We start from the raw sequence: 26,244 nt of genomic DNA, 5'->3' as shown, positions 1-26,244 counted from the left end.
ATGCAGTACAAAATCAGATCTATACATTGAAGAAATAAAACTAGCATGTACCCTGGATGATGGTAGTATGTTTGCCTATTGACTGAGGGTGGTACCTAGCAAGGGGAAAAAATCAGAACATAGTCTCATAAAGGTGTGGAGGGGGGGAGCTAGGGTTGGCTTCTGAACTGGCCTAGTGAAAGAAAGTTAGCAGGTAAGGTATAATTTTTTTCTCTCCTTTTAGCAGCCTCACCAGACCAGTCCATAATAGCAAGGCACTTCTGAACATGGGATTCAGTCTTTGAACTGGGCCAGGATCCAGCCTCAGGTAACGTCCTGTCCATCTTGAAGAGGCACCTCAACCCCAAAAATGTGACCTGGGGATAGGAGGAGTGAGGGAAAGGGACTTGGAAAAAAAAGTATTTTCCATATAATTTTCTTATGATCCAGCCTTTCTTCTCATGTTTGAAAGCAGATTAGCTCAACTACACCAGATACCACTGGTTAAGGACCTTATTGGGCCTAGCCAGCCCAGAACCATGCAAACCATCACCATCTGCTGGAGGCAGAAAATACTGTATATCTGTGCCTGCACAGTGTGCCCTTGAAGGGCAAGTCAAGTAGAACTACTTTGGTTTTCTGTTTCCATCTGCTGGTTGACAAACACAACACCCATATATTCTGGACTGGTCTGATGAGGACACTGTTGAAAGATAAGCAAGACATGTAGTCTTTTTCAAGAGGGTTAGATCATAACAGTAACAAAAAAAGAGAGATTAAGGGATACAGCAAGATGGTGAAAATAAAATCTCACTCCAGATGGCTGACATAAAAGCAAGTCTAGTAAACTGAAATGGTTTGAGATTGTAATCATAAGAAGTGAAGCTGTGATAGTGGCAAACATACCTAGAACTTACAGCTACTTAAACTTATCATAAAATATGAATTTTAATTTTTCCAAAAACTGTCACACTAATGCATCAGCATGTTTACTGGGCAGCTTAAACATAAACCCTATAGAAAGTGTACTTTTATTGACTGGTTGCTCTCATTTAGTCTGTATTCTAATTTCCCCTATGCCAGTCTGCAGTGCAAGAACAGCCAAACCATCCCATGAATGAATTTTAATGGTATACTGGTCTATTCCCGTCTCTGACCCTGGAAACCTGGTGATCACAGATTCCCTGTGGAGAGCTTGCAACTTCATCTGTGTTAACATATGATTCTGTGTAATTATTGATTGTATATTATCTTCCATTGTGGAAACAATGCTGGAGCAGCAAATGTAACTTGTCATTCATTCTAGTACAAAGCCTGCTATAAAATGATTTCAGGCACCTTAATCTGCATGTATTGAGTATAAATAAAAAAAGTGGTTTTTTAATGCATGCCTCTGTTAATTTTTATTAAGCAAAAGTACAAGGTCTTGTTACAACCAATAGGAGTGTGCATTCATTAAAAAAACGCATGCTAAATTGATTTAATATGTACTAATTGTCATAAGACATTTAAATTTTGTGAAAATAAGAATCAAGTGTTTCTTGCCAGTGTACATACCTAACATCTTAAAATATTTTCTGGTTCTACCAATTTCTATTGAGATAAGGGCAGCCATTTTATATTTAACAAATAGTGATGCCTACAGGTACTAGTCAAGATACATACAGATTGGGTATTCGGGGAAACTGAGGCCTGTAGTAAGGGTTGAATTATAGAGGGACAAGTATGGAGCCCAGTTAGAGCAAGAGCCTGGCCACCTGTGTAGCACAGCTTTTAATGCTTCTAGTAGAAATATAGCAACAGGAGTGGAGCTAGTTTCAACTCCGCTGGTGAATCAAGACACAAAAATCGGCACCAACTAAATGTCCATTGGGACTAATACTTCATTTGTCCATATATATATTTTAGTTACCTTGTCAAAAGTAATTTTATTTAGCAAAAATGAAAAATTTTTTTTCACACAATGATAAAAACAAAAATGTTAAAGTTAAACTCACCAAAAGCCGAATCATCCCCCAGTTCTCTTCCGTACCGCAGCATACAGTCCCCAAGCAGCCCTTCTGTCTGCGGGTATCCTGTTGTTTTCACTTGGCCCCTGATCTTTGACATTGTGTTTAGCATTCCCAGCTTTGCCCTGTAGGCTTCAGACATAGGCAGAATATTGCAAATAAGGGGTTTGGACAACCTCCAAGAGGAGCAGGACATTTCCCTTGTTTTTGGCAAGTGAGGACTTGTCTGGCAGCTGCTGTGGGTCTTTCCACCCCCTCCAATTGTCTCAACTCTGCATGCATAAATGCACTGTAACTCCTAACCCATTCACCAAGTTCCTTTCTTGCCTTATGTTGTCTGGCTACAGTGTTTAATGATCATTATCTGTCCTTTGTGGGGGTTTTTTTTTAAACAGTTCCTTCCTAGCAACCAAATTGTACAATAAACTGGCTTGAGAATAGTAGTATACCAAATGAATTAAATACATTTACAGGGCTTTATAGTCCTGTTTTGTTTTTTTTTAATTAAAAAAACAAAACAAAACACAGCCATATTCCAAGTGTCTGGACTTCATGAAGCTCCCTGCTCACTGTAGTCCAATTACTAGTCTCTTGCTACATGCTTATATTTGGGTTACAAAAAAGTGCTGGCAAAATCCCAGCGGTTTGAATAGGATGATTCTTCTGTATATTGAACTACATTAACTTCACAGTTGGCCAAGTACTTAAGAAACACAGAAGACACTTGGCTATTTTGACTGTGTATTATCAACAAACAGGAAAGAGTGGATCCTGAACTCCATCTGCCTGAAGTCTATAGATTTACTGTATCGGTTTACAGGTATTTCATATGGGGTTTCTTCACCTTACCTGGATTTGGCTGAAGATACTCTGTGGTTTTTGAAAGTAGTTCTGCTACAGCTTTACTGGTGAGATCTATTTTCTAAATCAAAGGCGTAATGTCAAAATTCCATTTTTATTAAAACTTCATAGTATTTGCACACTTCAAAATACATTGCACAGTGTGTATTCAAAATATGGTCTTCCAATTTATTTAATGAAATGAAGATGAAGTGTTAAAAAAACAAATCTACTTAAAATGATGGATCCACCATTCACATCACAGTCACTTCGGGTTGCCTGAGCAATTGATGATTTGCTGCCTTGAAAGTCTGCTGATGATTTCAAACCAGGGGCGTAGCTAGGTGGGGCAACGGGGGCATGGGCCCCCACAGATTAAGTCCTAGCCCCTTCCACTTTCGACCCCTCCCCCACTGACCCTCCCGCTCCACTTTTGACCTCTCCCACCACTCAGTTTCACTTAAAGGAACGTACAGGATGTCAGGACTCACAGAACAGATCAGCGAACACGCCGGAGACCGGCGCTGAAGGAGACTTCGGCTGGTGGGGGTTGGGGACCCCTGCCAGCAAAGGTGCCTTGTGGCGGCGACGGTGGGGGTCAAAAGTGGCAGGGGAGGATCGGCGGGGCAGGGGGGTCAGCGTCTGGGGGAGGCAGGCTAAAATGTGCCCCCCCACCTTGGGCTCTGGACCCCCCTCTCGCCAAGGTCTGGCTACGCCCCTGTTTCTAACCTTCGCTTTAATGACACTTGAACTAGATTATTTTAAACTAACACTCCATCATCTCATATTATAAATGCTGTGCAGATACGAACTAAGCATTTGTTTTGGCTTTTCTCATAGGCTGTGATTTCTATGGGTAATTTTATGTACCTGTATATTCAGTGTTTTCAGCTCTCTTCCACCTTGGTACGCTTTGATGTAACTCCCTTATTTATTTATTTACTAGCCTTTGAGCCCGTAAAAACGGGCTATTATAGGAAGGGGGGGTTGAAAGGCCCGCCCCCACCGCCGAGTTCGCCGCTGCCCCTCCCCCTCCGAGTTCGCGCCCCCCCACCGAGCCGTCACCACCCACCTTCCACCCGGCCGGGCCCTCACTCTGCTATTGAAACAGCGAGGGTCCGGGAACGCAGCACTGAGCTCTGCTGAGCTGCCGACGTCGGCCTTCGTTCTTCTTCTCTGCCTGTCCCGCCCTCGTGTGACGTAACGTCGTCCAGGGCGGGACAGAGGCAGAGAAGAAGAAGGAAGGGCGATGTCGGCAGCTCAGCAGAGCTCAGTGCTGCGTTCCCGGACCCTCGCTGTTTCAATAGTGGAGCGAGGGCTCGACCGGGTAGAAGGTGGGTGGCGGCGGCGACTCGGGTGGGGGGAGCGTTAGACGGCGGTGTCCCTCCCTCAGCAATGCGCAGTACAGACCCTCTGTGTTCCGCCCCCCCGTCATCACGTATTGACGTGGGGGCGGGGCAGAGAAGGTCTCTACTGCGCATTTGCGAGTAAGTATGGTCACTCGCCGTTTACAGTGGGGGAAATAAGTATTTGATCCCTTGCTGATTTTGTAAGTTTGCCCACTGACAAAGACATGAGCAGCCCATAATTGAAGGGTAGGTTATTGGTAACAGTGAGAGATAGCACATCACAAATTAAATCCGGAAAATCACATTGTGGAAAGTATATGAATTTATTTGCATTCTGCAGAGGGAAATAAGTATTTGATCCCCCACCAACCAGTAAGAGATCTTGCCCCTACAGACCAGGTAGATGCTCCAAATCAACTCGTTACCTGCATGACAGACAGCTGTCGGCTATGGTCACCTGTATGAAAGACACCTGTCCACAGACTCAGTGAATCAGTCAGACTCTAACCTCTACAAAATGGCCAAGAGCAAGGAGCTGTCTAAGGATGTCAGGGACAAGATCATACACCTGCACAAGGCTGGAATGGGCTACAAAACCATCAGTAAGACGCTGGGCGAGAAGGAGACAACTGTTGGTGCCATAGTAAGAAAATGGAAGAAGTACAAAATGACTGTCAATCGACAAAGATCTGGGGCTCCACGCAAAATCTCACCTCGTGGGGTATCCTTGATCATGAGGAAGGTTAGAAATCAGCCTACAACTACAAGGGGGGAACTTGTCAATGATCTCAAGGCAGCTGGGACCACTGTCACCACGAAAACCATTGGTAACACATTACGACATAACGGATTGCAATCCTGCAGTGCCCGCAAGGTCCCCCTGCTCCGGAAGGCACATGTGACGGCCCGTCTGAAGTTTGCCAGTGAACACCTGGATGATGCCGAGAGTGATTGGGAGAAGGTGCTGTGGTCAGATGAGACAAAAATTGAGCTCTTTGGCATGAACTCAACTCGCCGTGTTTGGAGGAAGAGAAATGCTGCCTATGACCCAAAGAACACCGTCCCCACTGTCAAGCATGGAGGTGGAAATGTTATGTTTTGGGGGTGTTTCTCTGCTAAGGGCACAGGACTACTTCACCGCATCAATGGGAGAATGGATGGGGCCATGTACCGTACAATTCTGAGTGACAACCTCCTTCCCTCCGCCAGGGCCTTAAAAATGGGTCGTGGCTGGGTCTTCCAGCACGACAATGACCCAAAACATACAGCCAAGGCAACAAAGGAGTGGCTCAGGAAGAAGCACATTAGGGTCATGGAGTGGCCTAGCCAGTCACCAGACCTTAATCCCATTGAAAACTTATGGAGGGAGCTGAAGCTGCGAGTTGCCAAGCGACAGCCCAGAACTCTTAATGATTTAGAGATGATGTGCAAAGAGGAGTGGACCAAAATTCCTCCTGACATGTGTGCAAACCTCATCATCAACTACAGAAGACGTCTGACCGCTGTGCTTGCCAACAAGGGTTTTGCCACCAAGTATTAGGTCTTGTTTGCCAGAGGGATTAAATACTTATTTCCCTCTGCAGAATGCAAATAAATTCATATACTTTCCACAATGTGATTTTCCGGATTTAATTTGTGATGTGCTATCTCTCACTGTTACCAATAACCTACCCTTCAATTGTGGGCTGCTCATGTCTTTGTCAGTGGGCAAACTTACAAAATCAGCAAGGGATCAAATACTTATTTCCCCCACTGTATATGTTTGATTTATTTATTTATGTAATTTTGTTTTCGGTTTACCAGTTTTAAATTTCAAAAAAGAGACTCTGTATGAACTCTTACTCCCCATTAGCATGTACTCTGTTTCACTAACATTTGTATTCATATTTCAGTTGTGCTTCTTGGTTAACTGGTTTATATGTATTTTATTATGTATTTTATGATCATATATTTCTTTTTATATTTGCAATAACTTATTTTTTCTATCGTTTCTATCTAATCATTTAGGGGCCCTTTTACTAAGCTACGTAGGTGCCTACGCGGCCCAACGCACACCAAATTGGAGTTACCACCCGGTTACCACAAGGCCCTTGTGGTAATTTCTATTTTGGCACACGTTCTCTAAATATTTTTTTATTTTCTGATGCGCAGCAGCTACGCGTGTAGACCATTACTGCGTGAGACCTTACCGCTAGGTCAATGGTTTGCGGTAAGGTCTCAGACCCAAAATGGACGCGAAACAATTTTCAGTTTGCCGCATGTTCATTTTCGGCAAACGTTTTTTAAAAAGGCATTTTTTGTAGGTGTGCTGAAAAATAATTCTGTGCGCGCCCAAAATACGAGTCTACACTACCGTAACCCTTATATAGGTTACATTAACATGACACGGCCTTTTTGAAATGTGGCCCTTTATATTTTTATCTTCAGTAAATGAACTTTTATCCATCATTCTGTAATCTGTGCTACCACTGCTGCATGCAGATCGTTTGTGCATCTTCCTATTGCTTTCCTAAAGATCAGAAAGATCCATCTTGGACCGCTTAGATCCATCCTTTCTTAAGCATCCTGAGTATGAATTCAATCTTCTGGGCTGGCTGAATATGTCGACACTAAAAAAATTCAGCTGAAATATTTTGCTACCACAACAATTCTCTGTGTTTCTCATTCTATTTGTTTTATGTAATCCATTATTTTCATTTATTGATTTTGCTTTCCATTTTATGGGAAGTCAAGAATGCGATAAATCCTACCCTTTTTGTAACGATCATTTAGCTAGAACAGAAGTGTCTAGCAGGCTGGAAGCATCTCACCGCTAAACAGCTGACAGCTGTTGTGTTGGCCTTCTTTATAATAGGAGTAAAAAGCGGAGAAAGCTTGGAGCCCCAGACGAGAAGCCAGCAGTGGGGCCTAATGGTCCTCGCTTCTGTATGCTTTAGGTATTTCTTAAAATTTGCTCACTTACTTTTTCCATTTCCTGAAAGTCATCATCTAGTTTTGTTCCTTCAGTTCCACTAATTTTTTCACTTAGTAACTGCAAAAAAATACATAAAGTATATAGTTACTGTACATAAAACCACCCCAATACTTACTATATGGATTTAAGATAAAGCCTTTCAAATTGATTCATATCTGTTGCAAAGGAAGGTTCATATCACATAAGCTAAACCTCACAATAACAGTAAACATAGAAAAAGCAGTGTCAACTACCATTTATAGTAAACATTAAAATTTTAAGTTGTAGTCCCTTTTATATATTAGCTTTCTACTGCTGCATATTAAGAATCTGGTTGTGATGGGATGGAGAGTGGGATTTAAAGCAGAGCTGCTTCTACCTGTCCTGACTAGGGTCAGCAACAGAACATTTTTGCACTTGGGAGAGCCAAACAAGACAAGCTCTGTCCTCCCCCCCCCCCCCCCCCCCCCCAAAAAAAAAAAAAAAACCTATGCCCTAGTTGCTGATGCTATGTGGGGCAAAAAATCTGTAAGGCCATTGGTCTCTGTGGCCCACCCCATGCCGCTGCCTATGCTAGTGACCCAACAGCCAATCAAGCTTTCAGGATATCCACCATGAATATACGAGAAATATGCACATACAGGTGTCAAATGTAAGCAATATTTATTTCATACATATTCATGGCAGATTTCCTAGAAATATGAATGGTTGTGAGGTCTACATGACCAATTTGAAAAGCCATTTTTAAGGTGGCCTGAAAGCTCCCCATCATGAGGGCAGATTGAGTTAGTCCTGAATTGACTCTACCACATCTATGGATTCCTACTTTTCAATTTTTGTAATACATAATCTGGACCTCTCTTACATAACAGTGTCTGCAGCTGGTTATTTCCTGGCTTTATGAAAACACAATAGTCCTAAATTCATCAAAGACTACTGCATGCTGCTTTACACATTCAATTCCTCCTCCAGTTTTGTCTCCCACTATATTCGGTTCAAAAATTCAACTGGATTCATGTAAATATTTGGACAACCATTTATGATTCCAGACACACATTACTGTGGTTGTTAAATGACGTTTCTTTATTCTTTGTCAGTGTTATTCTGTTCATTCACTTCTCTGCTGAAAAATATTCTCTGTGAGCTTATCCTTTCAAGATTGGACTATTGCAATACAATTTTGGCAGATTTACTGCAGACCACTATTAAATGGCTTCAAATGTTACAAAATACTGCAATAAAGATTCTCTATCATGCCTGTAAATATGAACATGTGACTCCTTTTCACCATCATTGGTTCCCACTTTTTATTATCAGTTCAAAATCTTGACTATTGTCCATAAATTGTTATTATCTGGTACTCCACTGTATCTTTTTTCACAATTACACTCATATAAACCATCCTGGCATTACGTTCATCTTCTGAAGTTTTGTTTTCTTTACCAAGTCCTTTGCTCGCTTAGAAAGCATATGTCACTCAGCACTTTATTTTCTAGGACCCAAGCTTTGGAATTCATTGCCTCAGGATGTTAGGGCAGAACAGACATTTGCTAGTTTTAAAAGTAAATTGAAAACTTGTTTTCTCAAGCTTTCCGTACTTGGGTGGCATAACAGGGCTCTGCCTGCAACTTAACATACAGGTTGTGATTGATTGTTTTAGTGATTTTATTGTTGGACTCTTTGTTGGTCCTTTTACTACTTCTTTTTGTTGTTGTTGTTGTTGTTGTTGTTCATTTATATTGGTGTTCTGGTTTTGTGGGTCTCTTCTTTTATTATTACTATGATCTTTTCTTTATTATATTTTATGAATTTTGTACACCACTTTGTTGTACACTGGTATTAAGAGCAGTATAGCAAATACTGATTAAACCATAACTGGCTTAAAATAGGACTTTTTTGGCTGTTCTTTACAACATGGCAGGATCTAGAATGGTGGATCCTAAATGGGGTCACAAAACCTACTTTTGGGGGTCATGACCTAGGTAGGTGTTCCATAGGTACATCATTATTCTGCACCTCCGGGGGGGGGGGGGTCACACAATTTTTTATTTGCATATCATGGGGTCACAGGGCCTCTCTGGTTCTCCAGTACTGTATGCTAGTGTTTCCCAAGTCCGTCCTGAGTACTCCCTTGCCAGTCAGGTTTTCAGGATATCCACAATGAATATGCATGAAATTGATTTGCAAAAACTGCCTTCATTGTATGTAAATCTCATTCATGCATATTTATTGTGGATTTCCTGAAAACTGGACTCACAAGGGGGATATTCCAGGACCGACTTGGTTAACACTGCTCTAGGCAGATGAACAAACTCATATTTAAACCAACACCAGTTCCTCCTACGTCTTCTACCTTCCCTGGCATATTTGGGGGGGGGAAGGGTTGTAATCCATTTTCAGACTTATTTTTGAAAGAGAAGGGTGTCCATCTTTCGACACAAATCAGGAGATGGGCATCCTTCTCTCAGGGTCGCCCAAATCGGGCGTGCTGGAGGGGGCGTGTTGGAGGCGTAGCAAAGGTGGGACTGGGGCGTGCCTAACAGATGGGCGTCCTCGTGATAATGGAAAAAAGAAGGGCATTCCTGACGAGCACTTGGCTGACTTTATTTGGTCCATTGCAAGACCGGTGCTCTAACCACTAGGCCACTGCAGTACCCCCCTAGGGTGCCTGGTTGGTGTCCTCGCATGTCAGGGGGACCAGTGCACTACGAATGTTGGCTCCTCTCATGACCAAATGAGTTGGATTTGGTCATTTTTGAGATGGGTGTCCTTGGTTTCCATTATGGCCAAAAACCGGGGACGACCATCTCTAAGGTTGACCATCTCTAAGATCGAGCTAAATGTTGAGATTTGGGTGTCCCCGATCATATTATCGAAACGAAAGATGGCCACCCATCTTGTTTTAATAATACTGGTTTCCCTGCCCCTTAATGGGGGCATCCTGTTCAATTATGCCCCTCCACAGGACCCATGTATCCTAGGTAGGATATCAAGTCAACAATCAGTTACGAAGGGGTCCTTTTTTCTAAGGTGCACCGAAAAGTGACCTGTGCTGGTGTAGACGCGTGTATTGGGCGTGTGCAGGTCCATTTTTCAGCGCACCTGCAAAAAATGCTTTTTTTGGCTGAAAATGGACGTGCAGCAAAATGAAAATTGATACGCGTCCATTTTGGGCAGACTTCTACAGTCTGTACCCTGAAAATGGCAGATACAAATCAAGGTCAGGAATACATATAAAGTAGCAGATATGAGTTTATCTTGTTGGGCAGACTGGATGGACCATACAGGTCTTTTTCTGTACTTCAATGCACAGAGCTAAAGGGAAATGGGACTTGATATACTGCCTTTCTGAGGTTTTTGCAACTACATTCAAAGCAGTTTACATATATAGTCAGGTATTTATACCAGGTGCAATGGAGGGTTAAGTGACTTGCCCAGAGTCACAAAGAGCTGCAGTGGGAATTGAACTCAGTTCCCCAGGATCAAAGTCCACTGCACTAACCACTAGGCTACTCCTCCACTAAGCAAAGGCCCATTCCTGATTCACTGAGATACCAGTAAAATAAACAAGAAAATGTACAATAGTTAATTAACACACATAGAACAAACATTTCTCTTGAAATGTTTTAACTATGCTTAGAATTTCAACATGCATGAATTAGGTAAAAGGAATGAAGAGAAGGGAGAGGAAAACAGTTATCAGAGGAAAAGAGCAGCTGTAACTTAAGGGACACATGAATGTATACTGTAGTCATACTGGCTCTCTATTTTCTCTCTGCGGAGGTTACCAGTAATTCCCAAGGTAAATAGGGAAGGCACAGGCACACTTCTATGCTTGCATGCAGCAGAAAATCACAACAGACCAAAGATAGCAAATTCATGTGTAAACCTCCACACAGGAAGCAGAGGTGCAGATTCAATCATATGTACCAGAGGAATATCTGCATTAAAGTTTCCTATCTTCTTACTTCAAAATATATATATTTAAATTTTTCTGGAATCTACTACTGATGATGTTTTGCAGTATTGCCTGAAAACATTGCCTGAAAGATTTAAACATATTTCTTAGTAAATAAACAGACTCCAGGCCCAGCAGATTAAAACAAACTATTTATACTAAATTTGCCTTCAGAAGAGAAAAATTGGGTAAAAAAAAAACCAAAAAAACCTATTCTAACAAAATATTTGAAATAATTGTAACCACTCTCAATGAAACCCTTCAAAGAGTGAACACATAAAAACCCCTAGTTATTAACGTGCACTAAGATTTTGCAGTTATTGTATTTTTTTTTGTTACATTTGTACCCCGTGCTTTCCCACTCATGGCAGGCTCAATGCGGCTTACATATTGTATACAGTTACTTATTTGTACCTGGGGCAATGGAGGGTTAAGTGACTTGCCCAGAGTCATAAGGAGCTGCCTGTGCCTGAAGTGGGACTTGAACTCAGTTCCCCAGGACCAAAGTCCACCACCTTAACCACTAGGCCACTCCTCCACTGTATATTAGTAGCCAAACTAGAAAACTATGGCAACCAGGATTGCCTTGCATGTTAACACTGCAGCGGATGTGCAATGCAGTTTGCTCCACCACTTGAGGCAGTAATTGCGCTGCATTATCTGTCATAGCAACAGTTAACGTGCAGTAACAAGCTACAGTTCCCACCCCAAAAAGGTGTTTTCCACACTAGCTGTTCAGCACATCCTAATTCCCATGTTAAAGTTAACATGCTTTACAGCACAGACGGCAGACATTCCTATTTCATAAGGAGCAATTTTGGCTGCCATATGTAGCATTCATTCCACATTACAGCATACTTGACCCCTGACGCAGGTGCTGTGCACCGAAATACGGCCCGTGTCGGGTCTATATTGGAATATCGGTTTTTAGAATAAAAGAACTGTGTCCCGTTTGTGAAGGCTCTTGGTGCTTTTTGTTGCATTTTGGACTTTGCTCTGTACTTTGAACTCTCTCTCTCTCTGTACTGCTGCATTAATTGTTAGCATGGCCAGCATTGTTAATACCTGTTAATTCCCACATTAAACAGATAAACACAGGTCAGCAAGTAGGCCACAAAATATGTAAAATATACATTTACAGTACAGAAACTTAAGGAACAAAAATTAAATGTGTATGAAAGTAATTATAAAATACTAGAGGACGTGAATTGAGGTTGCGGTGTGGTAAACTTAGGAGTAACGTCAGAAAATTCTTTTCCATGGAGAGGGTGGTTGATACCTAGAATGCCCTCCCGAAGGAGGTGGTGGAGAAAAAATAAATTGTGGCGGAATTCAAAATGCCATGGGATGAACACAGAAGATCTCTAATTAGAAAATGAATGGCATTAAAAAATAAACAGAACTTAAAGGGTTGCAAGTGGTGCTTAGATGGTAACTCTGATGGAGTTGCCATCAAAGCCTATCCGAATTTGTCTTGCCATTTGCGGGACACAGACTTTAAAAGTCTGCCAAGCACTCTCCTCACGTTCCAAATTACTGGAGTTTCTGTCGAAGCTCTCTCCAGCCCTTCCTAAACCGCTATATGAGGCACTCGGACCAGCCCAGCATCGGCCTTAGTTGATAATTGGCACATAAGGACAGAGCCAGGCGAACCTCTACAGTCTATGTCCCAGAAACAACAAAGAAAGACCATGATCAAGTATATTATTTCCCGGTCATTGTTGATTTAATCTAGAAATCGAGAATGAATGTGACTGTTGGGCAGACTGGATGGAGCATTCAGGTCTTTATCTGCCGTCACTTACTCTTGTTACATAACAGGTATTTTGGTAAGTACTACGTACAATAGGAAAAGAAAAACAGCCCACTTTACAAAGAGATGCTAGGCAATAAATAATTCAGAAACAAAGAAGTATAATCTATGAACAAAAATAAACAAAATGATGTCTTTGTGCAAGTTATTACTATGTCTTATCTACATTACGGTATCCAATAGGCTATAGAGAAAACAGAGACAATCCAGAGTGGTCCTTTCAAAACAATGCAATATCTGTATCTCCGGACCTTCTAAATGAGATTCTTAGAGATGAGAGAGAAAGGGTCATCCAACGACTTTAAATATATGAATAGCACAGAGGAAACCAGTGTTTCAGAGAAAGAAAATTCTAAAAATGAATATCAAAAGGGGATAGACTCAAGAAAACAGATGTACAGTTGTTGTGGGGGGGGGGGGGGGGGGGTTTAAGACATGAAAAACACCAAAAATATATATATTTTTGTCATTTCCCATCTGAAAGGTCATAAAAAACTAACGAAATTTCACTTTTGTCATTTTAGCACACACTTGAACAAAATGATAAAAAATTAAATAAGATATCAGGTTCAAAATCAAATAATGAAATGATAGAAACAATTCATTTTCTATGCCCGTCGCTAAAGATTACAAAGAAACAAAGGTGAAACAAAAGAAACAGTCTCCAATCGGAAGGTCATCAAAAGATACTAAAACATTTTTCCAAAAATGTTTTTGAAATATAAGCATTATGCCAAGGAAATTGTACATTAAACTGGATCACTTACAGCCTACAGCTGTTCCAAATCCGCACTGCTACATACAGGGCTGGATTTATATAAGGCATCTTAAATGTAGACGCATTATTCTATAAACTGCATTTACAGTGAGCCACAGTTTATAGAATAGCGCATAGGCTGGGAGAATGTGCATAGCGCAGCCATTTACACCACTGAAAACCTGGTGTAAATGTATTCCCCTGAATTCTATATCAACGCATGTAAATGTGATTGACACCCCTGATACGCTCCCTATTCAGCTTCGCACATTGGAATTTAAGTGCACCTCTTTTTAGAATGCATCTAAAAAGAAGCATGCAAAAAATTCCAACTATTGCCAATTAGTGATAATTGGTTGTTATTGGCCAATTATCATGACTAATTGGCTCATTGCTCAATATAAACACCCCAGACTACACCCTCCCTGTTTCTGACAGCCTAAAAATTCTCGGAGTTACCATCGACCGAAACCTCATGCTTGAAACCCAATCGAAAACTACAACAAGGAAAATGTTCCAATCAATGTGGAAACTCAAACAAATAAAACCTTTCTTCCCGAGGGCAATATTCCGCAACTAGGTACAATCAATGGTACTAAGCCACCTAGACTATTGTAATGCAATCTATGCGGGATGCAAAGAACAAATCATAAAGAAACTCCAAAGTGCTCAAAACACCGCAGCCAGACTTATTTTTGGAAAAACAAAATATAACAGCACCAAACCTCTACGTGAAAAACTACACTGGCTCCCGATCAAAGAACATATTGCCTTTAAAATCTGCACTCTAGTTCATAAAATCATCTACGGCGAGACCCCGGGATACATGACAGATTTCATTGACCTACCAGCCAGAAAAAACTACAAGATCAACACGCACAAACGTAAACCTCCATCACCCAAGCTGCAAAGGACTTAAATATAAATCAACCTATGCATCTAGCTTCTCCTTTATAAGCACGCAACTATGGAACGCACTACCAAATGCCATAAAAACAACGCATGACCTATCAAACTTTCGGAAATCACTAAAAACTAACTTATTCAAAAAGGTATACCCTAATGACCCAACTTAAATGCCTCAATCCTGCAACACAACAAAACTAATACTTGAACTGGACATAACCCTTCTCCTTATTCCCTAATGCGTCTGTCACACATGAACCTCACTACAATACCACTCTGTATCTGTTACACCGGAACTGAACTGGCGATCGCCACCATGGTTACTATGTAAGCCACACTGAGCCTGCAAATAGGTGGGAAAATGTGGGATACAAATGCAATAAATAAAAAAATAAAAGTGGTGCATGTAAATTGGCCGTGCACAATTTAATATGTGCTACTCACCGTGCCTTAAATAGAATCCAGGGGCTAATGTCTTAAGTGTCAGAACACCTTGGACACCACTAAAATAGTTAAACTATGCAAAAAACTTTATAAATCTTTTTAATGATAATGCCTACAATGCACTTACTGAATTTTTAAATTCAGGTCAGGTGAGTGGGGGGGTGGGGGGGCGGCGGAGGGAGGAGCGCCACTAGACACCAGGGCATTATTATTTCATTACATTACAAACAAAATAATCTCCACTGTATTATGATCATTTATCTGCAAGTTACCAGCACTGAACGTGTCTACACCCAACACTCACAAGACAGAAAAAAAAAGAGCATTTTGTCACCTGCCTGCTTCCGGGGTACTTTAGGGTCAAGAATATAACTTTACATGACTTCAACGCCTTCCCTCCAAATCACAGCACTTCCAGCTATGCTGTGCCACTGCACTCATGTTATTCTTATGGGTGTGATGGCAGTATTAATAGGCATTAGCATGTACTATGCACTAATGTTTATTAAACACGCCCTTTGATCTCATGTGTGTCACAGTGGTGCTCATTTTGAAAGCACACAGACTTTCAATGTTACTTGGAGGTGTATTTTCAAAGCACTTAGACCAAATTACATAGTTTACTATCAGGCTCATTTTCAAAAGAGAAAAACATCCCAAAAGTGGCATAAATGTGCATTTGGACGTTTTTCTCACAAACAAGTCCAAATTGGTATTTTCAAAACCAGTTTTTACATGTTTTTTTATAAAGTCCGTCAGAAGTGCGTTCAAATCACAAGGGGGCGTGTCAGGGGCATGTTAAGGGCGGGATCTGGGCATTCCTAACACTTAGGATGTTTTTCTGTCATAATGGAACAAAACAAAAACATCCAGGGCTATAAGTTGGACATTTTGGTCTAGACCTGCTTTATTAACAAGTAAGCAACAAAAAAGTGCCCTAAATGACCAGATGACCTCTGAAGGGAATCGGGGATGACCTCCCCTTACTCACCCAGTGGTCACTAACCCCCTCCCAGCCCTCAAAAATGTGATTAAGAATATAACTTACAAGCCTCTATGTCAGCCTCAGGTGTTATATTCAGGTCCATTAGACCAGCATCTAGGTCCCTGGAGTAGTGTAGTGGTGGGTACAGTGCACTGCAGACAGATGGACCCAAGCCCATACCTCCCTCTACTTGTTACACTTGTGGTGGAATCTGTGAGCCCTCCAAAACTCAACAGAAACCCACTGTACCCACATATAAGTGCCCCCTTCACCCATAAGGGCTACTATAGTGGTGTACAGTTGGGGGTAGTGGGTTCTGGAGGGCTCAGCAGACAAGATAAGGGAACAACTGTGAAATGTGTACCTGTGAGCATTTATTTGAAGTCCACTGTAATGCCCACTAAGGTGCCCTACTGCTCTCCTGGGATGTCTGTGGCCAGTCTCCTACATCCAAATAGCTTGATTTTCTGAGTTTTTCACCTGGCCCTTTTTTTTTTTTTTTTTTTTTTGAAAATTGACCAGAGAGATAAATGCACAGAGCACAAAAATATCTAGCAAGTAGCCATTAAAAAAAAGACAGCTATATTCTCCACTTGAATTTTTGACTTCTTAGCAAAATGTCCAAAGTTGGACCTAAGATGTCATATAAAAAATGCCCCTCCAAGTAACTACGTAATTTTGTAAGTCTAAGTGCATTCAAAACCAGACTCAATATTACCTCTCCACTGTAACAAAAATGCTATGTTATCCAACAACATAATGCAGTCAATTTACTAAACTTTGTGGGCTTTTACACTGTCATGAATGCAGCTCCACTGCAGCTCCTTATGACTCTGCCCCAGGTACAAATAAATACCTATATATACCATGTAAACCACTTTGAATGTAGTTGCAAAAACCACAGAAAGGCGTATATCAAGTCCCATTTCCCTTTCCCTTTCCATAAAATAACTCTACTATTCAGTAAAGCCATCTATGTTGATGAGATATTTATGAAGGTGAAGCAATGCAAAATTCACTAATGCACCAGCACTTGCAAAGGCGGTTTTGCAAATTTTACACGGGAATGATTGTATTGAATTGTCAATACTGGCTTCCTGGACCACCAAAGGAGCTTTATTTCCATCAGAAAAACATCCAAGTCCTAAAGCAAGGTATGCAAAGCTAACATCCAGCCAAAGTTCACAACATTCTGGCCAACAAAGGCCATAGGCTGACTGCGGCAAAGCAATCATGCCCTCGAACTTCAGAGTCCAAAACTAGCATCAGCGTAACAGCCCACAATGAAAAATCTCTACCTGTGAATTACCACCATGTTAGTCCATTTGCATATATAGAAATAAATAAGGGTCAACAATAAGATGCATCTGAGTGGCCATATTTTTTGGGATTAATTCCATTCTGAGGTCCTGGCTCTCCCCTTCGGGCCCCTCATTGCAAACACAGAGGATACAGCTGATTCAGCAGATGCAAATAGACAGATGTGAGATTAAGGTTTGGGACAGTGTTCCTGCGACTCGCTTTTGGGCTAAATGGGAGCCCCTTTGGGCTACTCTACCTCATAAGGGGCAAAGCTCCATTCTGAACTGCTAATCTACTTGGTAGCGCTGGGAAGGGGGAGGGAGGTGGGTGGTTGGGGGGAGGGAGTGAAGGGAGGGACGTGACGGGTTTGTAACCGGGGTGGGGGGGAATTAAAAATAAGATGTTGTAGGCACATATTGCGGGTGGGGAACGTTTTGATTGTTTGTATTCTGCATAATGGATATTATAAATAAAAATGACTGAAACATAAGATACATCTGAGACCACTTTATAGGACAAACGTAACATATCTGCAATTAACTTTCAAGTGTTATTCTCTGCGTCAGGTTACTAATGATAATAAAACCATAACTCTTGAAAAGAACATGATATACTGGGTCAGACCAATGGTTCATCTATCCCAGTATCCTGCTTCCAACAGTGGCCAATCCAGATCACAAGTACCTGGCAGAAACCCAATTAGTAGCAGCATTCCATGCTTCCCCCATGTCCATCTCAATAACAGTCTAAATGTGCCAACAGTTTCCAGTTCTGTGATATATATTTATTTCTTCTTCAAGTCATTTTTCAACAGCATTTTCTCAGTTATTACCCAAATGTGAACACAATTATATTCTGTCTCACTGTATTTCCAGTTTTGGCACAGTAGATATGTCATCACAGGGACAAAATATAAGAAAGCCAATGGACTGGCTTCAACCCATATAATACTACTACTACTACTAATAGCATTTATATCGCGGTACCAGACGCACGCATAGGCTAGATAGCCTTGTACTCTCCTGTTCTCAATCTAACCTCCTTGGCTTAAGTGTTGACACAGCATCTTCCACCACCTTTCTTCAATTAAATTACCTAATTACCTTCCCCCTCTCCCCGCCAGCTAGAGAAGCGCTTAAGCATATTTTCTCCTGCTGCTGGGCTATGTTTTCATGGCTCTTATTTCAAGACTTAGAAGCAAGGGGGAGGGTGAAGGGAATCGGGTAGTTTAATTGAAGAATGATGTCAGGAGGTGATGCAGCCTCATTGATAAAGAAAAGTTATCTTTCTGCCATGCTCTATCTCTGCAACATGAGAGGGTCATGAAGCTCCCTGTACTGCCGGAAATGCTTAGATGGTATTTGTACTACTGCTTAAGCCTACAAGAAAACAAATGAACAGATATGCTTAACAAAAGAAACAATGCTTCTTGCTAGAAATACAGTTAGTGGAATATAATATGTTTGACATACAAATATGAAGCTACTACAGATGGAAACCCTAACGTGGCTCAAGCTTATGTCAGTTTTGATGAGTCCCTGCTTGATCTCCCCCCCCCCCCCCCCTTAGTCCCTGCATCATATTCCTCTCACCTTTCTCCATGTGCCCTGGGATCATCACTTCTATATGTGGGCCTCCGCATCTTCCTGCTCTTCCTTCTCTCACTCTTGTAGCTGTGTGATTCACTGATCAGCTCTTTGAACTGCTCATGGCTCTGTTTATAAACCACATAACATAAGAACATAAGAATTGCCATACTGAGACAGACCGAAGGTCCATCAAGCCCGGTATCTTGTTTCCAACAGTGGCCAATCCAGGTTACAAGTACCTGGCAAGATCCCAAAGCAGTACAATACATTTTATGCTGCTTATCCTAGAAATAAGCAATGGATTTTCCCAAGTCCATCTTAATAATGGCTTATGGACTTTTCTTGTAGGAAGCTATCCAAATCTTTTGTAAACCCCGCTAAGCTAACTGCTTTTACATTCTCTGGCAACAAAATCCAGAGTTTAATTACACGTTGATGAAGAAATATTTTCTCTGATTTGTTTTAAATTTACTACTTTGTACTTCATTACGTGCCCCCTAATCCTATTATTTTTGGAAACAGTAAGCAAGCGATTCACGTCTACCTGTTCCACTCCACTCGTTTTATAGACCTCTATCATATCTCCCCTCAGCCATCTTTTCTCCAAGCTGAAGAGCCCTAGCCGCTTTAGCCTTTCCTCATACAGATGTCGTCTCATACCCTTTATCATTTTCGTCACCCTTCTCTGTACCTTTTCTAATTCTACTGTATCTTTTTTTAGATGCGGTGACCAGAATTGCACACAGTATTCACGATGCCAAGAGAAAAGAAATCACAAACGCGGACACAGCAGTTCAAACTTTGTGCCTCACTTCAACTGGCCAGTCCCATGTGACCGCCCTAAACTAATGGAACTTGTATATAAAAATTAACATAAAAATAAAATGAATTTATAAAAAAATGTCAGATGGCACCAAGGGGGTAATTTTATGATGCTTCCAATCTGGTACTCAGAGGGCGCGTGGAAGAAGCTGGCCCAGATTCTAATCGAGTCAATATCTCATAGCAGTAGTCTTGCAATACCACCACTAGGGGTCATCTTTCTATTATAATTGTTCCTACCATCCATACTTTCTCCCAAACCATATTAAATGTGGTGCCTGTGCAGTAAGAAAATTCTATAAGAAGACACCTATTGGAGGCACCAAGAACACATCTATTTAGAGCCTACTAAGAAAAAGTGCCTAATCTTTATAGAATACTAGTGTAACTGACTGAATCCATGTGCCATGTATTTATACACAAGCACTTATGCCAGCCATAAAGCTAATGTAAATGCTGATGCCTAGATTAAGAAAGTACATTCTCTAACTTACTTAGGGGCCCTTTTACTAAGCCATGTAAGTGTCTACGCGCGCCCAACGTGCGCCAAAATGGAGTTACCACCCGACTACCACATGGCTCTTGCAGTAACTTCATTTTTGGTGTGCGTCCGATACGTGCATCCGAAAAATATTTCTATTGCCAAGTGGCATTTGACGTGCGTAGGTCATTACCGCCCGGTTACCGCGTGAGTCTTACTGGCAGTAATGTCACAGACCGAAAATGGATGCACTGCAGTTTTTATTTTGCCGCACATCCATTTTCGGCAAAAATTTTAAAAAGGCATTTTTTTACAAGCGCGCTGAAAAATGAATCGGTGCGCGCGCAAAACCTGCACCTACACTACCGCAAGCCATTTTTCAGCGCGCCTTTGTAAAAGGACCCCTTAGCAAACTTGAAACTATTTACATAGCTATCGAACGTCAGCTATAAAAACACTAACTAGAACCACTTATACCTCTCTACATCATCAAAAGGTCAGTAAATATAGTCAGTTAAATAGGGCTTTGTCTTGAAACACTTATGAAATCAGCTGAAACAGTTCTGGAGTTTCTAGAGACCAAAGTTTAAGGCCTGGCTGCTTGCAGAAGACAGTGTGTAAACATCCTCTGGCAATGAAAAGCTGAAGTTATTTTTTTTTTCTGTTTTTGAAGAGGGGTGCAATTAACTTGAGTAGTCTTACCTAAGGTTTCTATAGTCTCTTAAATTAGGATTCTCCAATTAGACTGTCTATTATCATATTAGGCATCTGTTGTCTATATTTAGAAAATAAACATCGATGCCAGCAAACGGGCACCTTTAGTTACTTGCAATCAGGGATATTTCATCAATGTTTTTCAGTTAAAACCTAATATTAGAAGTCCTGGATTCGTCACGGTTAGAAACAGGATACTGGGCTAGATGGGCCATTGGTTTGGCCCAGTGTGGCTATTCTTATGTTCTTACTTATAATCCAGTTCTGAAAGGGGAGGTGGATGTAGCTGGCTAGCCTACTGTTGACAGAGAATGTCCATTATAGTTAAGCAACTTCATTTTCTCCCTTGACAAGGAAGAAGATCAACAACACAAAGGAGAATCCCTAAGTAAGGGTTGTCTTTAAACATACAGTGGAGGAGTGGCCTAGTGGTTAGGGTGGTGGACTTTGGTCCTGAGGAACTGAGTTCGATTCCCACTTCAGGCACAGGCAGCTCCTTGTGACTCTGGGCAAGTCATTTAACCCTCCATTGCCCCGTGTAAGCCGCATTGAGCCTGCCATGAGTAGGAAAGCGCAGGGTACAAATGTAACAAAAATAAAATAGATACTATTGGAGATTCTACATGGAATGTTGCTGCTATTGGAGATTCTACATGGAATGTTGCTATTCCACTAGCAACATTCCATGTAGAAGCCTGCACGGCCACATTGGTGATCTGCAAGGGCCGACTTCTACATGGATTGTTGCTAGTGGAATAGCAACATTCCATGTAGAATCTCCAATAGTAGCAACAGTGGAGGAGTGGCCTAGTGGTTAGGGTGGTGGGCTTTGGTTCTGGGGAACTTAGGAACTGAGTTTAATTCCCACTTCAGGCACAGGCAGCTCCTTGTGACTCTGGGCAAGTCACTTAACCCTCCATTGCCCCGTGTAAGCCGCATTGAGACTGCCATGAGTGGGAAAGTGCAGGGTACAAATGTAACAAAAACAATGCAGGAAATACATTCAAACCACCAAGTAGGCAGAGAAGTATTTTTATGGGGAAAGCACTTTTTTTTTTCTTTTTGGAGAAATAAGAACAAAAATGGACCCTGAGGGGTGGTCAGGTGGAATTGGATTCTCAACCTGATTGAACGACTAAACAAACCTACTATCATATCAGGAGTCTACAACCAAACAATAATGAAATGTAAATATGCAGACAGACATTCATGTCGGTGTATTGCAAAGCTCCTCAATAGAAACTGATATTAGACAGGTAACCAATGTATCCATGGTTCTGGCACGAACCTCGATATGAACCTCGATATGCCCATCTAGTAAGACCTGCTTGGGCGTAAAAGAAGGAAACGCAATCTGCTATCCAGTTAGAAAGACTGTTTAATTACACGTCCAGGCTTGCTTGAGTCAAAAGATACAAAAAGCTAGGAGAATCTCTTAAGGCCTTTGTTCTGCTCTACACAAAAAGCAAGAGATTTCCTTTCATGCAGAGTGCATAAAGCTTCCTTTGTGAGCATGGGGACCAGGGAAAAAATGTTGGCACTACTATTAACTGATAAACGTGGAGGTCCGTTATCATCCTACATAAAACCCGAGGATGAGCGTGCAGTGCCACTATTGTCAACTAATTTAGTTTAAGTGGATAAGTCAGGAGGCTCTGGGGCTCACCGAAGTGACTGGTTCCAAATAGATGGCCTTCCAGGTCAAGTATTTGAGCCCACAAAACGTTCAGGGGCTCTTTACTAAAGGTGCGCCTAAATGAGGCCTGTGCTGGTGTAGGCGAAAGTTTTGGACACACGCAGGCCATTTTTTCAGCGTGCCTGGAAAAAAAGGCGCTTTTTGTAGCTGAAAATGGACACGCGACACTACTACTACTACTTAACACTTCTATAGCGCTACAAGGCATACGCAGCGCTGTACACCATAACACGTAAAGACAGTCCCTGCTCAAAGAGCTCACAATCTAAAAATGGAATGTTGCTAGTGGAATATCTACATGCCAAGTAGAATGTCAAATAGTAGCAACAGAATCTCCAATAGTAGCAACATTCCATGTAGAATCTCAAATAATAGCAACATTCCAGAATCTCAAATAGTAGCAACATTCCATGTTCCACTGCACTAACCACTAGGCTACTCCTCCACTAGCAACATTCCATCTAGAAGCCTGCCCTTGCAGATCAGCAACGTTCCTGATCTGCAAGGGCAGGTTTCTACATTACTACTACTACTACTTATCACTTTTATAGCGCTACAAGGTATACGCAGCGCTGTACACCATACATGAAAAGACAGTCCCTGCTCAAAGAGCTCACAATCTAAACAGGACAGACAAACAGACAGAACAATTAAGGGAATTAAAGAGGTGGGGATAAAAGGTATGGGCAAGTGAGTAGTGATTAGGAGTCAAAAGCAGCGTTAAAGAGGTGGGTTTTAGCCTGGATTCGGCCTGAGACCTTACCACCACCCATTGACTTAGCGGGAAGGTCTCCCGCGCTAACCAGGCTGTAAGCAGCCAGTGCTCGTAAACTGCCGACTACTGCCAGGTAAGCACCACATGGTAGGAAATAGAAAATATTTTCTACTGCGTGTTTTGGATGCATGTGAAAAATGGAATTACCACCCAGGGCACCCGGTAGCTGGGCGGTAGTTCCAATTTGGTGCGCATCAGGCACCTACTTGCCTTAGTAAAAAGGCCCCTCAGACATTTGAATGGGGAGAGGGAGCTCTGATTTACTATGTACTATATTTAAGTCTCAAGAAACAAACAAGCAGTTTGATGGCAGAGGCCTCAATTCACACAAGCTCTGCTCAAATGTATGGAGAGAAATTACCGGTACAGCAATGGGGTTATTTTATTTATTTAGAAAAAACTGATAACCGCCCATCATGGCATCTGAGCGAGCAGCAACCAACATACATAGTAAAATCATGTTCAAATCAACAACACTACACTACACTTCCATCACAAAAAATCCAAATATTACACAAGAGTCTAATCAAGTTCAGCGTGTATAACCATCTCACTCAACTCAGACTCCATAAGTATTGCCATACTGGGAAAGACCAAAGGTCCATCAAGCCCAGCATCCCGTTTCCAACAGTGGCCAATCCAGGTCACAAATACCTGGCAAGATCCCCCAAAAATACAAAACATTCTATACTGCTTATCCCAGAAATAGTGGATTTTCCCCAAGTCCATTTAATAATGGTCTATGGACTTTTTCTTTAGGAAGCTGTCCAAACCTTTTTTAAACTCCACTAAGCTAACCGCCTTTACCACATTCTCTGGCAACAAATTCCCCCCTAGTCCTAGCATTTTTGGAAAGCGTAAACAGACGCTTCACATCTACCCATTCAACTCCACTCATTATTTTATAGACCTCTATCATATCTCCCCTCAGCCGCCTTTTCTCCAAGCTGAAGAGCCCTAGCCGCTTTAGACTTTCCTCATAGGGAAGTCGTCCCATCCCCTTTATCATTTTCATCGCCCTTCTCTGCACCTTTTCTAATTCCAATATATCTTTTTTGAGATGTGGCAACCAGAATTGAACACAGTATTCGAGGTGCGGTCGCACCATGAAGCGACACAAAAGCATTATAACATTCTCATTTTTGTTTTCCATTCCTTTCCTAATAATACCTAACATTCTATTTGCTTTCTTAGCCGCTGCACCACACTGAGCAGAAGGTTTCAACGTATCATCAACGACAACACCTAGATCCCTTTCTTGGTCTGTGACTCCTAACGTGGAACCTTTGCATGGCGTATCTATAATTCGGGTTCCTCTTTCCCACATGCATCACTTTGCACTTGCTCATATTAAACATCATCTGTCATTTAGATGCCCAGTCTACCAGTCTCGTAAGGTTCTCTTGTAATTTTTCACAATCCTCCTGCGATTTAACGACTTTGAATAACTTTGTGTCAATAGCAAATTTAATTACCTCACTATTTACTCCCATCTCTAGGTCTATTTATAAATATGTTAAAAAGCAATGTTCCCAGTATTGACCCCTGGGGAACCCCACTAACTACCCAATCTTTCAGTCCCCAAAGCACAAAGCAAAATAGTGTTCACTTACCAGAGAAATGTCCTCTTCTCTCAGAACTGGAGTGGATAGAGCACGGTTCACGGAAGAGAGTGTGTATCAACAACTTGGAAAGCTAAAGGTGGACAAAGCCATGGGACCAGACGGGATCCACCTCAGAATATTGAGGGAGCTCAGGGAGGTTCTGGCGGGTCCTCTTAAAGATTTGTTTAATAAATCCTTGGAGATGGGAGAAGTTCCGAGGGATTGGAGAATGGCGGATGTGGTCCCTCTTAACGAAAGTGGTGATAGGGAAGAAGCTGGAAACTACAGGCCGGTAAGCCTCACTTCGGTTATTGGAAAAGTAATGGAAGCCATGCTGAAGGAAAGGATAGTGAATTTCCTGGAAGCCAATAAGTTGCAAGATCCGAGACAACATGGTTTTACCAGAGGGAAATCGTGCCAAATGAATCTCATTGAATTCTTTGATTGGGTAACTGGAGAATTAAATCATCGACGTGCTATAGACGTAATCTACTTAGATTTTAGCAAAGATTTTGACATGGTTCCCCACATGAGGCTCTTAAATAAACTCGATGGGCTGAAGATAGGTCCCGAAGTGGTGAACTGGATTAGGAACTGGTTGACGGACAGACGACAGAGGGTGGTGGTAAATGGAGTTCGCTCGGAGGAGGGAAAGGTGAGTAGTGGAGTGCCTCAGGGATCGGTGCTGGGGCCAATTCTGTTCAATATATTTGTGAGTGACATTGCCGTAGGGTTAGAAGGTAAAGCTTGCCTATTTGCGGATGATACTAAGATTTGCAACAGAGTGGACACCCAGGAGGGAGTGGAAAGCATGAAAAAGGATCTGAGGAAGCTAGAAGAATGGTCTAAGGTTTGGCAATTAAAATTCATTGCGAAGAAATGCAAAGTGATGCACTTAGGGAGTAGAAACCCAAGAGAGACTTATGTGTTAGGCGGTAAGAGTCTGATAGGTACTGAGGGGGAGAGGGATCTTGGGGTGATAGTATCCGAGGATCTGAAGGCGACGAAACAGTGTGACAAGGCGGTGGCCGTAGCGAGAAGGTTGCAAGGCTGTATAGAGAGAGGTGTGATCAGCAGAAGAAAGGAAGTGTTGATGCCCCTGTACAAGTCGTTGGTCAGGCCCCACCTGGAGTATTGTGTTCAGTTTTGGAGGCCGTACCTTGCGAAGGATGTTAAAAAAATGGAAGCGGTGCAAAGAAAAGCTACGAGAATGGTACGGGATTTGCATTCCAAGACATATGAGGAGAGACTTGCTGACCTGAACATGT

General features: G+C 41.8%; 1 protein-coding gene across 4 annotated transcripts in view; it reads right to left on the bottom strand.

Annotated features, from left to right (window-relative positions):
- The window catches only part of SH3GL3 (SH3 domain containing GRB2 like 3, endophilin A3), an 86,526-nt gene that overhangs the window by 28,147 nt on the left and 32,135 nt on the right, over window positions 1-26,244 (bottom strand). The window contains exons 2-5 of one of the 4 annotated variants that reach the window (XM_030189624.1): window positions 18,888-19,009; window positions 7,136-7,208; window positions 2,838-2,910; window positions 1,977-2,120 (exon numbers count right to left, since the gene is read on the bottom strand). In XM_030189624.1, the coding sequence (XP_030045484.1) occupies window positions 1,977-2,100 (124 nt within the window). In that variant the 5' untranslated portion in view covers window positions 2,101-2,120; window positions 2,838-2,910; window positions 7,136-7,208; window positions 18,888-19,009. The remainder of the gene's footprint in view (window positions 1-1,976; window positions 2,121-2,837; window positions 2,911-7,135; window positions 7,209-18,887; window positions 19,010-26,244) is intronic. The other 3 variants (XM_030189622.1, XM_030189621.1, XM_030189623.1) reach the window with 3 other exon arrangements.

The sequence above is a fragment of the Microcaecilia unicolor genome, chromosome 1 (assembly GCF_901765095.1).
Source record: "Microcaecilia unicolor chromosome 1, aMicUni1.1, whole genome shotgun sequence".
Classification (NCBI taxonomy): domain Eukaryota; kingdom Metazoa; phylum Chordata; class Amphibia; order Gymnophiona; family Siphonopidae; genus Microcaecilia; species Microcaecilia unicolor.
Note: the sequence above shows the minus strand (reverse complement) of the source record. Positions and strands in the feature narration are given on the sequence as shown.